This window comes from Cherax quadricarinatus, chromosome 13 (assembly GCF_038502225.1).
Source record: "Cherax quadricarinatus isolate ZL_2023a chromosome 13, ASM3850222v1, whole genome shotgun sequence".
In the NCBI taxonomy this organism is placed as follows: domain Eukaryota; kingdom Metazoa; phylum Arthropoda; class Malacostraca; order Decapoda; family Parastacidae; genus Cherax; species Cherax quadricarinatus.
In genome coordinates, this window is record NC_091304.1 from 50,403,619 (window position 1) to 50,418,948 (window position 15,330).

General features: G+C 37.5%; 1 protein-coding gene across 1 annotated transcript; it reads left to right on the forward strand.

Annotated features, from left to right (window-relative positions):
• The first annotated feature begins 455 nt into the window (after nucleotides 1-455).
• Ufc1 (Ubiquitin-fold modifier conjugating enzyme 1) lies at nucleotides 456-15,330 on the forward strand. The gene is made up of 5 exons (XM_070084707.1): nucleotides 456-595; nucleotides 2,475-2,613; nucleotides 4,872-5,003; nucleotides 11,798-11,965; nucleotides 14,892-15,330. The coding sequence occupies exons 2-5, from the start codon at nucleotides 2,491-2,493 to the stop codon at nucleotides 14,967-14,969; spliced, it is 501 nt and encodes a 166-aa protein (XP_069940808.1). The 5' UTR covers nucleotides 456-595; nucleotides 2,475-2,490; the 3' UTR covers nucleotides 14,970-15,330.

Sequence of the window (15,330 nt, forward strand, 5' to 3'; positions counted from 1 at the left end):
AGAAGCAGTAAGAAGTAGAAGCAGTAAAAAGTACAAACAGTAAGAAGTAGAAGCAATAAGAAGTACAGGCAGTAAGCAGCACAAGCAATAATAAGTAGAAGCAGTAAGAAGTGCAAGCAATAATAAGTAGAAGCAGTAAGAAGTGCAAGCAATAATAAGTAGAAGCAGTAAGAAGTGCAAGCAATAATAAGTAGAAGCAGTAAGAAGTGCAAGCAATAATAAGTAGAAGCAGTAAGAAGTACAAGCAATAATAAGTAGAAGCAGTAAGAAGTACAAGCAATAATAAGTAGAAGCAGTAAGAAGTACAAGCAATAATAAGTAGAAACAACAAGAAGTAAAAGCAGCAAGAAGTGGAAGCAGCAAGAAGTGGAAGCAGCAAGAAGTGGAAGCAGCAAGAAGTGGAAGCAGCAAGAAGTAAAAGTAGAAGCAGTATAGATTATGACCGAGAGATGGCAGCAAGAGCAGCAGTGTGGCGAGCACTGGCAGCTGTCACCTGCTGCTGCTGCTGCTGTTGCTGCTGTCACTTCACTTCACTTGTGTTGACAACAAAACAGCTGGCCAGGGACCAACACTGTTTCTGACACATAAAGTCAAGGTAAATAATATTGTAACTTAAGTAGCTGAAAAATTGTTTTAATTAAGACAAACATATTGGGGTTAACTCCCTCTTATGTGCGTCTGGGGATTCCCCGCAGCCCGGTCTTAGACCAGGCTTCCTGGGTTAAGATAATACAGGATTAAGGAACCCATAGGATGGATGAAAAGGATGCAGGATTAAGAAGCACATAGGAGAGTAAAGGTTTGACTTTACTAACTGTAAGTTGAAGTTTGTACCAGTCGTCTTACGTCCTTGTGACTGATGGGTCGCATCCTGGGGGAGGGAATCAAGTAAGTTTATTTAAGTACAGGAGCTGTGAATCGACCCCTGTAACCACATATAGGTGAGTACAGATTTAGGGGATTACGATTATCATACATAGTAACATATATGTAAATTACCAAGGATAACCCCAAATAAAAATCAGGCAAAGTGACTTACATTCATTAGGATCCTTGTAATAGCTTATTTAAAACCTAGTTTTAAGATAAAGTGTAAACCAGGCATGATTATAACCTTAAAAATTATAACAGTTAAGTAACTCAACAGTGTAGGCAACGCTCTCGCCTAACACACATTGTGTCCGTGGTTCAATCCCCAGCAAGGGTGGAAACGTAATAATAATAATAATTTCTACAAGTATATTGTACAAGGTATACAGGCCTAGCTGACATCAATAACATGCTACTACATAGAAAGCCGCTTGTTATGCAGAGCATTTCAGGCAAATTAGGTCAGTTTTGTCCTAGGATGCGACCCATACCAGTCAACTAATACCCAGGTACCCATTTTACTGATAGGGAGCATAGACAACCAGTGTAAGGAAACATGCCAGGAATCGAAACCAGACCCTCGCCTGTGAAGCAAGAGCTTTAGGCACCAGGTCACGGGGCCAGTCTTCTCAGGATTAAGGTGATCACCTTAGTCTTAATGAATCTGAAGCATAGGCTGAAGATGCATGGATGCTTATGTAGGCGTTTTCCTGTTTTCCTTCACCTGTTTGCTAACCTCTGACCCAGCTCTTGGGCATAACCTACTTCCACTAGAGGATCTGCCCATGGTGATGATGCCTTCAGCTGCTGCACCACACTTGATGCCTGTGTAAGCATCTATCTTTCCTGTGCTTCAGATTCATCAAGAATAAGGTGGCAAATATATTTATCTAGGCTGCAGGACTGATTACCTCATCTTTGCTTTCTCCAGTTTAAACCTTCAGATACCTCTGTAATGAATTAATGAAACCACTGGTTCGCAAAACGCGTTCAGAATAAAGAGACCCAAGTGTTGCACATGTCTCATTTATGAACTTTACAGTATTGTGCACTATCATTGCTAGGAAATAAGGTGGACAGTCTCTGATGAAGAATATACCTCATTGGGTTGTCGTGGTTTACTAACCCTCCGGGTTAATAATACAAACAAAATCTTCATTAATCCTGCTAGAGTGCAGAAATAGTACACAAGGCATACTAGTAAAATACCTGGGAATTGAGCACTGAATTTGGCTTAAAATAGGCCTCAAAGTGCGCAAAGTTGTTATTGCATTAAGTGCTCCCTGACCTCTAACTTTGCGCCTGCATAATTCTATAAGTATTAAATGAAATTTTGCATTTCAGGTGTCATTACCTGTGGAAAGTCTTTACACTATTTTAGAAGATAAATTTTTTTTCAAAAAATGATGACACAGAAGTGCTTTCAATTTGGAGGTGGTGACAGTAAAAGGGTTAATGTGAAACTGACTTGAACATAGAATACTGTATTTCATTTTGAGTAGTGGATAATGACTGAACCAAGTACAGTATGATAACAAAAGAATTCTTGACCAAATATAGTATATATCATATTTGTATGCAGTTTAATTTTTCTTAAATTTCAGATTCTGCCTTCTTAAGATGGTGGATGATGTAACACGCAAGACTCTAGGTTCTATTCCTTTGTTACGGACAAAGGCAGGACCTAGAGATAAGGAGGCCTGGGTGACACGTCTTAAAGAAGAGTATCAGGCTCTTATTAAGGTATTGGGGATTATTGTATTCCAGGTGTATTGCATGATATTCCCAAACATGAATGAAGTAACTCTTACTAGCTGCATGTATAGTATACAATAGTATTTTACTAATTGACATACTGTGCATAAACTAGTTTTGTGTGACAAGGTAGCATGTATGAAGGGAGCCAGGGAAACTTGTTATGTGGACTTGAGTTTTGGAGGCAAGCAGTAAAGTGCCTACCCTATTGTGTGGTGGGAATGTTGCAGTTTATAGGGTCTTATGATTTGCAGTTATAATAGTAAAATTTAAAAAGTACTTAAGTGTTACAAGGTTGTGTTAGATTTTAAATTTTGCAAAGACCATAGTTATGAATTACATGCCAGTAGTTGATGAGAAGCTGTTTTAGATTATGACTTAAGTGCAATTTATTGTTTGTAAAAATAAGTTAAATTTGTTAATATAAGTGACAGTTCTGTATAAAAGGACTAAAGTGCAATAGATTGTGGTAGAGAAAAGCTGGAAAATTCTAGAAACATCCAGATAGTTCCTTCACTTTTCAGATAGCAGATAGCATTAGGTCTTCCTTCATGAATGAATGGTGCAGTATTCCACTTCTTGTAAATGTCATGCACTTTTTTTATTTAATGGTAATTGGCTTCAGATCCATCATGCTCACAAAATAGGATAAATTTAGGATTAATTTTTACATTGTCAGGGAACTGGTACAAATGATCACTTTGTCTGGACTTTAGGAGATAAGGTATTTTACAAATAATCTAACGTTTGACTAAATGTAACTTTTGAAATAATTTAGTGAATGCATTGCTAGTTCAATAAAAAAAATGGTAATTTTGATAACATATATTTACAGGTTGTGTGCTTCAGGCAAAATGTACCCAAGACAGACTTCACCACTTACAGTATTTGGCTGCTCTTGGTGGAGTGTTAGGTTAGATATGACATAAAAATACACTAGTATAATTGACTCACAGGGCAATGGCCAGCCAAGGTTTTCAAACACACCGCTGGCTTAAGAATAGTGGAACCCCCACTTTGCACTAAACCACTAAGATTTGCCCAAGTTATGAATGAAGGGCCAGCACTTGATGCCTAATGTGCTTGACTTCTTCAGTCATTAAATTAATGGAGTGATTTTTTTTTCCCAGCAAATATGGTATTGGTAGACTATTACTGCAAAAGTTATTCTTAAGATAGGGTCTTCTTGAATCATTGATTGTTATGTAGATAGCAGAATTGTGGGTAATGAGTATTTAATGTTTTAATGCTGTTTTTGTGAAAGGTATGCCTGGCTTGACTTAGCATAAGACCTGATCATTCTTGTGTTGAGGAGGCTGGGATACTGTATGCAACACCATAGCAAACAATGCTTTTTTGTATGTTTAAATAAACATTGAAATAAATACAGTATATACGTACAGGCATATCTCATTAATACAGCGCTCACTTCAGAGCACTTCGCTAATATGGCATCTTTCAATTATATTCATGTTTATTATTTTCAGTGCTTGCTTTGGCCGTAAGATGGTTTTCAGCAATTTTTTTTATTTAACATTATTCTTATTATTTTTGCATCTTTTTTAGGCCTATTGCTGCTTCACACTTAATAAGCGATAGTGTAAACATGTTTTTAGGCTTTTATATGCATTGGCAATTGAAAAAAAAAAGGCTGTGATTTGCTTTAAGGTGATATTCGCTTTATGGCAACAGTCTGGAACCTAACCTGCCGTATTAGTGAGGTATTCCTGCACTTAAAAATTGTGTTGTGTAAAAAGACACATTTTGTATAATATTATGTGAAAAGAGAAAAAACGAACGTAGAATTTTTATTTTAATATAGAGACTTTTTTTTTTTGTTTTCTGTGGGATTGAGAGTTTTGTAGACCCTTCTGCTGCTCTATTATTCTACCACCACCACTGCCACCAACAGATACCAACTACCACCACAACCACAAGTCTTTTGGTCTTTTCAGCTCTATTTTTTTTTTCACTCAGTTTTAAAAGTGATCCAGGATGAAGTAAAACTTAGTGTAAAAGTTCCTCTCTAAGTGTAACTTATTTGTGACTTGCTTCAACCACAGTATTGTGAATTTTATTCTTTTAAAACTTTGTTTTAATAGCATTTTTCTTAGGATAGTAATTTATTGTAATGTTTGTATGCCCCTGTGAAAGATGGAAATGCTGTAAAGTTGTTGAAATTATTGTGAGGCATTGCTTCATTATATTTGCAGTTTTGTTAATTTCATTATTGCACTCTATTACAGTATGTACAGAACAACAAAGATGCTGACAATGATTGGTTCAGACTAGAGAGTAATAAGGAAGGAACAAGATGGTTTGGCAAGTGCTGGTATATCCAAGATTTACTCAAATATGAATTCGATGTTGAATTTGATGTAAGTTTTACTCCTTGTTTTGATATAACATATACCTGGAAATTGTCTACACTGGGCTTAGCTTTGTATATAAACATGAAAAACTATTATTTTACATAATTAAGATCAACCTTGAACAATATATTTGCTTTTTGCATATTTTATCAATTGACAGTAAAATACGTATAGCTTTAAATTTAAAGAAGATACCTTTTAGTTATGTTTTGCTGCTTTATGATACTTTGTCATCCATCATTTGCATAAAAGCCTCAGTAAGAATAATCACTAAATCCCATCCCTGGCAACATACCCCCCCCCCACTCTTCATAGATCTAAACTTACTCCCTGTTCAGAACATCCACACTTACTACTGTGCAATCTACATCTACAGGACCTTAAATTCCAATATTAACCTTGACATAAAATGCTTTCTTGATAGTTGTGACAGAACCCACAGGCATAACACCAGACACAAACATCTCTATGACATTCCCTGTGTCCGACTAAACCTTTACAAAAATTCAATGTATGTCAAAGGCCCTAAAATCTGGAACACCCTACCTGAAAACTCTAGAACTGCAGACACATTCATCACCTTCAAAACTACCGTTAGAAAACATCTTATCTCCCTGATATACCCTGTTGACTAACTACATGAAAACCACCTGGTGGTTCACACTTACACATACTCACCCATTTGACTATAAGCATAGAAATACGAATCCTAATCATAAAATAATGAATCCTAACTAGTCATAAGTTTGCCTGTGATACTCCAATATAGAAACTATGTATTGTGTCAAAACAAAAGCATTCACATTGCTAAACTCACAAACTATGATTTAGTCACTTAGCCATAATGCCAACTTACTCCATAATTTGCAATATTTTAGAGTTAAGAATTAATCTAAGTCTGCCCGAAATGCCTAGCCATGCTAGGTGTCCTAGTGGCCCCCTCTGTAATTAGTATTTTATAGCATGTAAACCACACAATATCCAAAATCTGTAAACCCCGCATTGTAATCCTTATAGAGAATAAACTTGATAGATTGATAAATGAGGCATGTGTGATTCCTGTGCATGGTGATGTACCTGTGACCTGTTTTGAGAGTTTTTCTACCTTCACAGCCCAGCCTAGGGTCAGGTTTTTCTCTTGATTGCCTGATCAACCAGGCTGGTGCTGTTGGTGACCCACTTGTCTGCATAGTTATCACAGTCTGGCTGACATGGCACTCAGTGGAAGTGGTAGTCCAGTTTCTTATTGAAAGCCTCTTCACTTGTTAGAGCAATGTTATTAAAGGAAATATTTTGCCACAAGAGGTTTCTTCAGAACTGAGGAAGCCACTTGTAGTAAAATGTTAACTTTAATAAATGTCCTGAACTGTTACTGTCTTCTTCTTTCCACATTTTGTTGGTATCACCTTACCATTTACTTTCTAGTTCCTTGTGCTCCATTGCCATGTATCTCTGTAGCTCCTTCCTTTAGATACTTTCTCTCTGCCTAAAAAAATATTTTTGTTTACCATGCATTAGTTTTCTTGATATTGTGTTTTACATCATCGAAGACTGTTTTTCCCCCAAAATAAGTCTCTCAAATTTACCCAGCATCTTAGAGGCAAAGGTTAAATTGCTTATAGGCCTCAACCTAAGCCTAGAGAAGCATTTCCATACTAGACAGTAATCTAAGCTAAGGTGATGGAGTGAGATGGACTTTGGGTAGTATCAGTAGGCTAACTCGCCTGTTTACCATCAAACTACCTGGTAACAATATTTTTACTCGCCTCCAACGATCCTGATATTAAGGGAACATTATCAGATATAAGAGCAAGAGTAAAATTGTGGTATGTTAAGAGGGGTTCAAATAACGATACATACCGATATACAGTAGTAATACACAAGAACTGCCATTTGCATCCATTTGCATGCATTGAGACTGAGTAGAAAGGGAACACAGCCTCTCAGAACAAGAAACAGCTACACACACTGAGGAAGAGATAGTTGATTAGGATTTAGCAGATGCAGAATAATTATACCTGTATATTGGAGAGTGAGAGCAATGCATAATGTGCTATTTTTATAACTAATAATGTTAGCACATTTTTCAGTATGTTTCACATTAATTTAGCACATTTTTAACTCATTTTAGGCAAGTCTTTATTTTTTAAGAATTTAACCAGTCAGAATTGAAGGGGATGATCCTTGAAATCCCATCCCTGGCAACACCCCCCCCCCCCCCCACTCTTCATAGATCTAAACTTACTCCTTGTTCAGTACATCCACACTTACTACTATGCAATCTACGTCTACAGGACCTTAAATTCCAATATTAACCTTGACCTAAAACGCTTTCTTGATAGTTGTGACAGAACCCACAGGCATAACACCAGACACAAACATCTCTATGACATTCCCCGTGTCCGGCTAAACCTTTACAAAAATTCAATGTATGTCAAAGGCCCTAAAATCTGGAACACCCTACCTGAAAACTCTAGAACTGCAGACACATTCATCACCTTCAAAACTACCATTAGAAAACATCTGATCTCCCTGATACACCCCGTCAACTAATTACACGAATACCACCTGGTGGTTCACACTTGCACTCACTCACCCATTTGACCATAAACAGAAATATCAATCTCAATCTTAAAATAATGAATCCTAACTAGTCATAAGTTGGCCTGTGACACTCCAATACTGAAACTATGTATTGTGCCAAAACAAAAGCATTCACATTGCTAAACTCACAAACTAGTATTTAGTCACTTAGCCATAATACCAACTTACCTCATAATTTGTAATATTTTAAATTTAAGAATTAATCTAAGTCTGCCCGAAATGCCTAGCCATGCTAGGTGTTGTAGTGGTACCCTCTGTAATTATTATTTTACTACATGTAAACCACACAATAACCAAATTCTGTAAACTCAGCATTGTAATCCTTATAGAGAATAAACTTTGAATTTGAATTTGAAACCAAAAAGTGTCTGGAGTATACCTATTTTCACTGAGAAACCTCATGGTACAGGGGTAGGCTGTTAGTTTGGCCACATGCAACCCGATACCTGGAGTAGTGCCTTCTTACCTGAAAAACCGACAAGTTGAAAGGATTTCATATGGGAATCTTTATTCAGGGTTTCGCCAACGCTCCAATACAAAGAGGAAGGCGTAAGGAGAGGAGGAGAATGAGGTAATCGACTCGGTCAATCGAGTACCAGGCCCTCATGGTGGATCAGGGCCATAGTGATCAGTACTAGGCTGTTAGTGTTGCTGCCTGACATGGTTTGCAACCCGATGAATCTTTACAAGCCACCTACATGCTGTACATTCTACAAGATTGATGGCTGAACACATCGACTCCAGGTTGAGGGACTGGCCTTCCTCTTTGTATTGGACTGATGAAGCCACTGTGTGTTTCCTGAATAAAGTGCTGCAGTGTCTCAATGTTCAACTTGTCGGTTTTTCAAACCATTCATCACAACTGTCAGACACGGCAGCATCATGGGGTCTTGTTACAAAGAATTCTTCAACACTTGTTCAACCTTTGGACGAAGACCTACCTCGACTAGTGGATGGTACCACTATGACCCCGCCTCCATCTGCTTCACGTCACCTCACTACAGTATATAAGCCACGTCTACGGCCCTATGCTGTACATTCTACAAGATTGATGGACTTCGACTCCAGGTTGAGGGACTGATTACCTCATTCTCCTCCTCTCCTTACGCCTTCCTCTTTGTATTGGACTGATGAAGCCACTGTGTGGCGAAACGTTTCCTGAATAAAGATTCCCATATGCTGCATAAGTGTCTCAATCTACAGCCAAAAGTCTATTGGTAATCTCCCATATGTGTGCTAGGAGGCAGTTGAACAGTTTTGGGCCTTTGACACTTATTGGGTTGTCTCTTAGCATGCTAGTGGCACCCCTACTTTTCTCTAGGGAGATGTTGCATCATCTGCCGAGTCTTGTGCTTTCATAGGGAGTGATTTTTGTGTAAGTTTGGTACCAATCCCTCTAGGATTTTCCAAGTGTACATAATCATGTATCTCTCCCGCCTGCATTCTAGGGAGTACAGGTTGAGGAACTTTAAGCATTCCCAGTAACTGAGGTGTGTTATCACAGTTGTGTGTGCTGTGAAGGTTCTCTGTACATTTTCTAGGTCAGCAATTTCACCTGCCTTGAACGGTGCTGTTAGTGTGATCTGCAATGATGACTTGAACATCTCGGTGTAAAAATGTCTCTAATATTTATCAAATTGACACTTTTCCTTTCAAAACCTATTGGAACACTTACTAATGTGTAGGTACTTACATCTTATTCTATATTTGCATATTTCACTGTCATGGTATTTACTTATTTTCATTGCTTTTTGTCTGTTTCTGTGGCAGTTGAGCTTTGTTTAGTGTGAGGTGGTTTTCTGAGATTTTCTGTCTTTTTCTGAATATATTTCTTCAGATTGTGCTATTGTTGCCTTTTTGTCTTTTTAGTTAGTAGTATTTGGTGGTTGTGGCAGTCACCATGATATTTACAGAGAGCTTTTTGACTGCAGGTCACCCATTGCTTTTAGCAATAAAAAAATTATGTGCTGGTACAACACTCAAAATAAAAATAAAATTTACATTGAATAAATTACTCAACAGCAGTAAGTAAAATTATACAGAATTAAAATAACTGGCATCAGTTAAAATCCCATTAAGATATTAATATGGGAAAACTCTCCTAAAATTTCTTGGAGGTCCCTACAGGCATCACAAAGTTGGAAAGCCCTAAGCTGTGGTCAAACTTTTAATACATTTCAATCATCAGCATACTGCAAACTACTCGGGGAAGGGGAAGGCGGGCAGGAGCACTAGCAAACAGGTGGCTGTTGGTGAGATGTGTGTGCCCAGTGTCTTTTATTAGTAAATCACTACTGTGTCATTCTTTCCATCTGCAACCATGTTTCTACCTCTTTGCCATCTATTTGATGTGAAGCTTCTTTTTTTTTGCTACTTTTCATATCCTTCCAGTAAGCTCTTCAAGAAAGGCCTTTTGTTATCCTGGTTAATGCTTTTCAATACACATTTTACACCTGCCCAACATTCATGTGCTTTTATAAATTGAATAACATTTCCATTATTAGCAGTGGTATTAATTTCAGCATGAGCCATGATACCTGCTTTTTGCATATCTCATATTACATTTCTCCTGTGGTATTGTATTTCTACAGATTTTCTTCATGATTGCCATTACTGACAGTAGTAAGGACTTAGTGTACTGCATCATTACATTAATGGTATACTTACAAATTGATTAATTAGACACATATGCAACACCTGGGTAGCCTTACTTTTATGAACTTTTGCCAAGCCATGGCATTTTCAGTTCACTATTGAGACAGTATATGGAAAATAGTGGAAGATAAGGTAATCAGTCCCACAACCTTGAAGTAGGTGGTTGAGGAGGTATTCATTGCCTTGGTCTTGATGAATATTTAGATTCATCAAGATTAAGTTAGTGAATACTTTCTTCAAGTCCAAGGAACTAATTACCTTGTCTTCCACCTTCAAGGCTAAGGAACTGATTACTTCCACTGTCTCCTGTTGTATTCGTCTGTATTCAGTTGAAGAATAATGCTGTGCAAACGAGGTGTTTTGGCTGTGAAGATACAAAAATGTTGCATGTGTTTTATTCATCAACTTGTTGGTATTGTTTTCCATCAATTACATTAGTTTATATTGTGATGAATGTTGCAGCGAGGAGAAGGCTGGAGGCAGTGGAGATGTCATGTCTGAGGGCAATGTGTGGTGTGAATATAATGCAGAGAATTCGTAGTTTGGAAGTTAGGAGGAGTTGCGGGATTGCCAAAACTGTTGTCCAGAGGGCTGAGGAAGGGTTGCTGAGGTGGTTCGGACATGTAGAGAGAATGGAGCGAAACAGAATGACTTCAAGAGTGTATCAGTCTGTAGCGGAACGAAGGTGGGGTAGGGGTCGGCCTAGGAAAGGTTGGAGGGAGGGGATAAAGGAGGTTTTGTGTGCGAGGGGCTTGGACTTCCAGCGGGCATGCGTGAGTGTGTTTGATAGGAGTGAATGGAGACAAATGGTTTTTAATGCTTGACGTGCTGTTGGAGTGTGAGCAAAGTAACACTTATGAAGGGATTCAGGGAAACCGGCAGGCCGGACTTGAGTCCTGGAGATGGGAAGTACAGTGCCTGCACTCTGAAGGAGGGGTGTTAATGTTGCAGTTTAAAAACTGTAGTGTAAAGCACCCTTCTGGCAAGACAGTGATGGAGTGAATGATGGTGAAAGTTTTTCTTTTTCGGGCCACCCTGCCTTGGTGGGAATCGGCCAGTGTGTTAATAATAAAAATATTGCCTTACAGATGTATAATAGGGGTAGGGGTTTCCTGAGGAAGAGTTGGAGGGGGATGGATAAAGGAGGCTCTAGAGTACTAGAGGCTTGAGCATCCAGCAAGTTTGTGCAAGTGTGTTAGATTGGATTAATTGGAGACAAGTGATTTTCATGATTTGTCATGCAGTTGCACTGTGAGTATGGTAACATTTATGAAGGGATTCAAGGAAACTGGTTGGCTGGAGGTGGACAATACTGTACCTGCATTTTGAAGAGTTAGGGTCATCTGAATTGTGATTCTAACATTTTTTTGGCAAGACAGCAATTGAATGAATGATTGTGATTTTTTTTTTTTTGGAGGGAGGGAAAGGGGTCACCTTTGGTGGGAGGTGGCCTGTTTTGTTAAAAAAATATTTCCTGGTGGGTGTTCCCATCCCAGAAAAATTGGAAATAGTAGAGACTGATGGCAGTGGCTTGCTTCCAGATTCCTGTGACATATCCAGCTACAGCTCCTGAGATAACATTGCCCGAACTAGATGGAAAGACTGCCAAGATGTATCGAGGTGGACGTATTTGCTTGACAGATCATTTCAAACCACTTTGGGCTCGAAATGTACCTAAATTCGGTATTGCTCATGCAATGGCACTTGGAGTAAGTACAGTCTTAGTTTAAAATGTACCAGTAATGTGCTTGTGATGTTTTCATTTGAATATTAGAAATTGCTTGTTTCGATATGCATAGTGCCAGAAATGGTTAGATACTGCACAACTTATCAGTTTGTCAACCTTTACTATCCTTAACATTTTCATATAACATTTACAATTTTATTTTGACTTTATGTCCTTTTATGATTTTTCTACATTTTGCTTTATATGCACAGTACTGTACATGCATATTTATAGATGGGGCTGTAAAAGTTGTGAATGCTAGTGTGTTGGAGAGGTATGGGATTAAAAGATGACAAATTAGAGACAAAGTAAGAGTTGTTACTATTGCTTTGTACCAATGACACTGTTTCTTAGGAGATTCAAAGAGAGGTTGGGAAGGTTAGTGGAGGTATTTGAGTGGACATGTTAAAGCAAATATGTACTATAAGAAAGAACAAGATGACGAGAGTAATAAAAAGTTTCTGCAATGAAAGTTTGGATATTAGATTGGAGAGAGGAAATGTGGAGGGAATAGATGTGTTTAGATATTTAGGAGTGGATCTGTCAGTAGATAAGTCTATAAAATACAAGTTAAATTATGGAGTAGACAAGGGGGAAAAAAAATCAAGGAGGTTGGTGCATTGAGACATATGTGAAGGCAAATAACTTTATCCATCCATGCACTTGCACACTCACGCATGCGCTTTGTAGCATCTTGCATCAATACTTCTGGTGTTGATATACTTGGGTGAATCTTCTGTATTTGCTTGTTACAATTAATGTTTTGTCCCCACACCATGGAACCTGATGCAGTACTAGACTCCTGTGTACTCTGTTACTGTACTGCATCACATAATGCACCACATGGGAAGGATTTTTTCAAGGGAAGTTTCTAGATGCTGCTAAGTGGCTCTTGATCCAAGTAATCAGAACTATGTTCTCCTTGGATTGAACTTGATTGCCTCCCAAAGTTGCACCTGACACTTAAAGTTGCATGAATGCCAAACAGTAGCTCATCGAGAGTTTGAAAGCTCTGTGTTTTTTGTGTATAGTATTAAGTTGTGCTTATTGAAAAGAAAAAGAAAAAAATGGTTTCTCTTTTTAAATTTAGTAATGTATGTAGGAGATGGAGTAATAGCCCCGTGCTCCCCACATTTTATTCGCCTCCTACGGAGGAAGAATTATATTCCACTTCCAAATAGAGATATGAGGAACTAAACAAGAACAAGAACTAGGAAGAAAATACAAGGAAACCTAATATATATAGTTATCCTAAGGTAACTATATATATTATAATTACTCCAAATATCATAACCTCACTACAAACACCCTAACTAAATTATATTTATTATCATTACTCTAAATATCATATCCTCACTACAAACATTCTAGCTTAACTATATTTATTATCATTACTACAAATATCATATCATCACTACTGCAAATAGCATAACCCAACAATTATTTATCAGCTTATTTTCAAGCGGTAAATATACATACATTGAAAGATAAAAACAAGTATCTGGAAAGTGACAATGGCTGCTTCCACTTCTCAATCTATGGATGACACTGGAGTCATCTATTTCACACGGCCTTGGTATGTGCAGGAAGACTCAGTCGAGGTTCCAAAGGATTTTAATGGAAAAATCAATATCACTTTTATAAAAATAGCGATACTAAAAAAACTTGAATCCCGAAAGGAGGCGGTCCACCACATACATAAAGTACAAATTGAAATAAATGACTGTGTTATTAATGACTTCCTTCAGCTCGACCCAGGAACTCACGTCAAAATCAAAATTTGTCCCAACAAGCCCATCATGAAGTACCTCCGCCAGAAGCGACGTGGATTCCAGAGTGAAGCAGAATTACAGTGGAGGGAAGATCCCTTCAGGATAACAAAGACCAGCGAGGTGGCTGGACTAGAAGCAGTGTGGACCCAGGCTGCTGAACAATTGGAGTTTTGGAACTGGGAGAGATAGCCATGTTGGTCCGACCCACAGTCCTCCTGGGTGCGTCGGATCAAGCATAAATACAAAAATCTTATGCCGTTGCCTGGTGTTCCCATGTCTAAACAGAAGAGAAAAGAAGAGGGTGGATGGACTTTTATAGAATGAAAAGGATTTCTTATTTTATAAAAAAAAAAATTTTTTTGATGGAAAGATTCTGACAACCAAAATCCTAATGGTATAGTAAATTTTTTTTTTTTTTAAGGAAATACAGGTTTATTTATTATTTTATTCTTTGGGGGAAAATGGACAAGAGTGAGATGAGTAATGGAGAGTAATGATGGTTTGCTGCATGGGTCACACAGGTTTAGAGCTTGCTGTGAAATATAGTAAAGATAAATAATGCAAAGAGAAGAAACAGTGAGATAATCTGTGAAGATAAATAAGAATTATGAAAGAAAGAATTACAAGGTTGTCTAATTGAGATGTTTAGTGTTGTGTTGTGAAGACATATGGTGCACTGAAGGTCACATTTAGTGATGTGTAGTGAAGATGTGTAGTGTGACCTAAGTGTAAGTAGAAGTTCCAAGACATGCCTGAAATCTTGCATGTTTATGAAACAGAAAAAAGACACCAGCATTCCTACCATCATGTACAACAACTACAGGTTTCTGTTTTACACTCACTTGGCAGGATGGTAGTACCTCCCTGGGTGATTGCTGTCTACCAGCCTACTATCTAGGAGTTTACAATATATTATAATAAATTTCTTTATCATTACCATCTCTATTTGAAAGCTGGCCTAAAATTTCAATTAATGCATTGGAATTTCTTTACTACTAAAATATTTTTATGGTCCTCTAGTTATAGTCTGTTACAATCGACTAAAATGTATTTTTGGAGTTAAAGATTTTCTTTTAAGAGTGCAGTACATGTATACAACACAGTATAATACATTAAAACTCTTTTTTTTTTTAACAGCTTGGTCCATGGCTTGCTGTTGAGATTCCTGACATGATCCACCGAGGAGTTGTTGTTTACAATAACAAAAATGCTTAACATCAGATTGGAATATTGTTTCTTAGCATTTATATGTACACTTGATCCATTCAAATTTACATGAAATGAAAGCATAGTTAATAAGAAAGACAAAAATATTTGGTATTCAGCGAGTCATTTCATGGGACAGGTAAACCTGACTCGAAGAAACTCTAAATTAATATTGTACATTGCATCAAATGTTACTGAATAGAATGCAGTACTACATATTTTTTTATCCTTTACTGTATACATGTTTGAATATCCTTAAGATGATTTAAATAACCTGCTGCTATAGAGTATTCAGAAAGTTAAAGACTCAAACTGTTTTGTTTTTGTACTTTATAAAGACTTTATTCCAGTAAATATAATTAAAATTTTA

Coding starts and splice junctions, on each gene's coding strand:
- Ufc1 (XM_070084707.1), top strand. CDS start 2,491: ATGGTGGATGATGTAACACGCAAGACTCTAGGTTCTATTCCTTTGTTA. Junction 5,004..11,797: donor AATTCGATGTTGAATTTGAT/GTAAGTTTTACT, acceptor GCTTGCTTCCAG/ATTCCTGTGACATATCCAGC. Junction 11,966..14,891: donor CTCATGCAATGGCACTTGGA/GTAAGTACAGTC, acceptor TTTTTTTAACAG/CTTGGTCCATGGCTTGCTGT.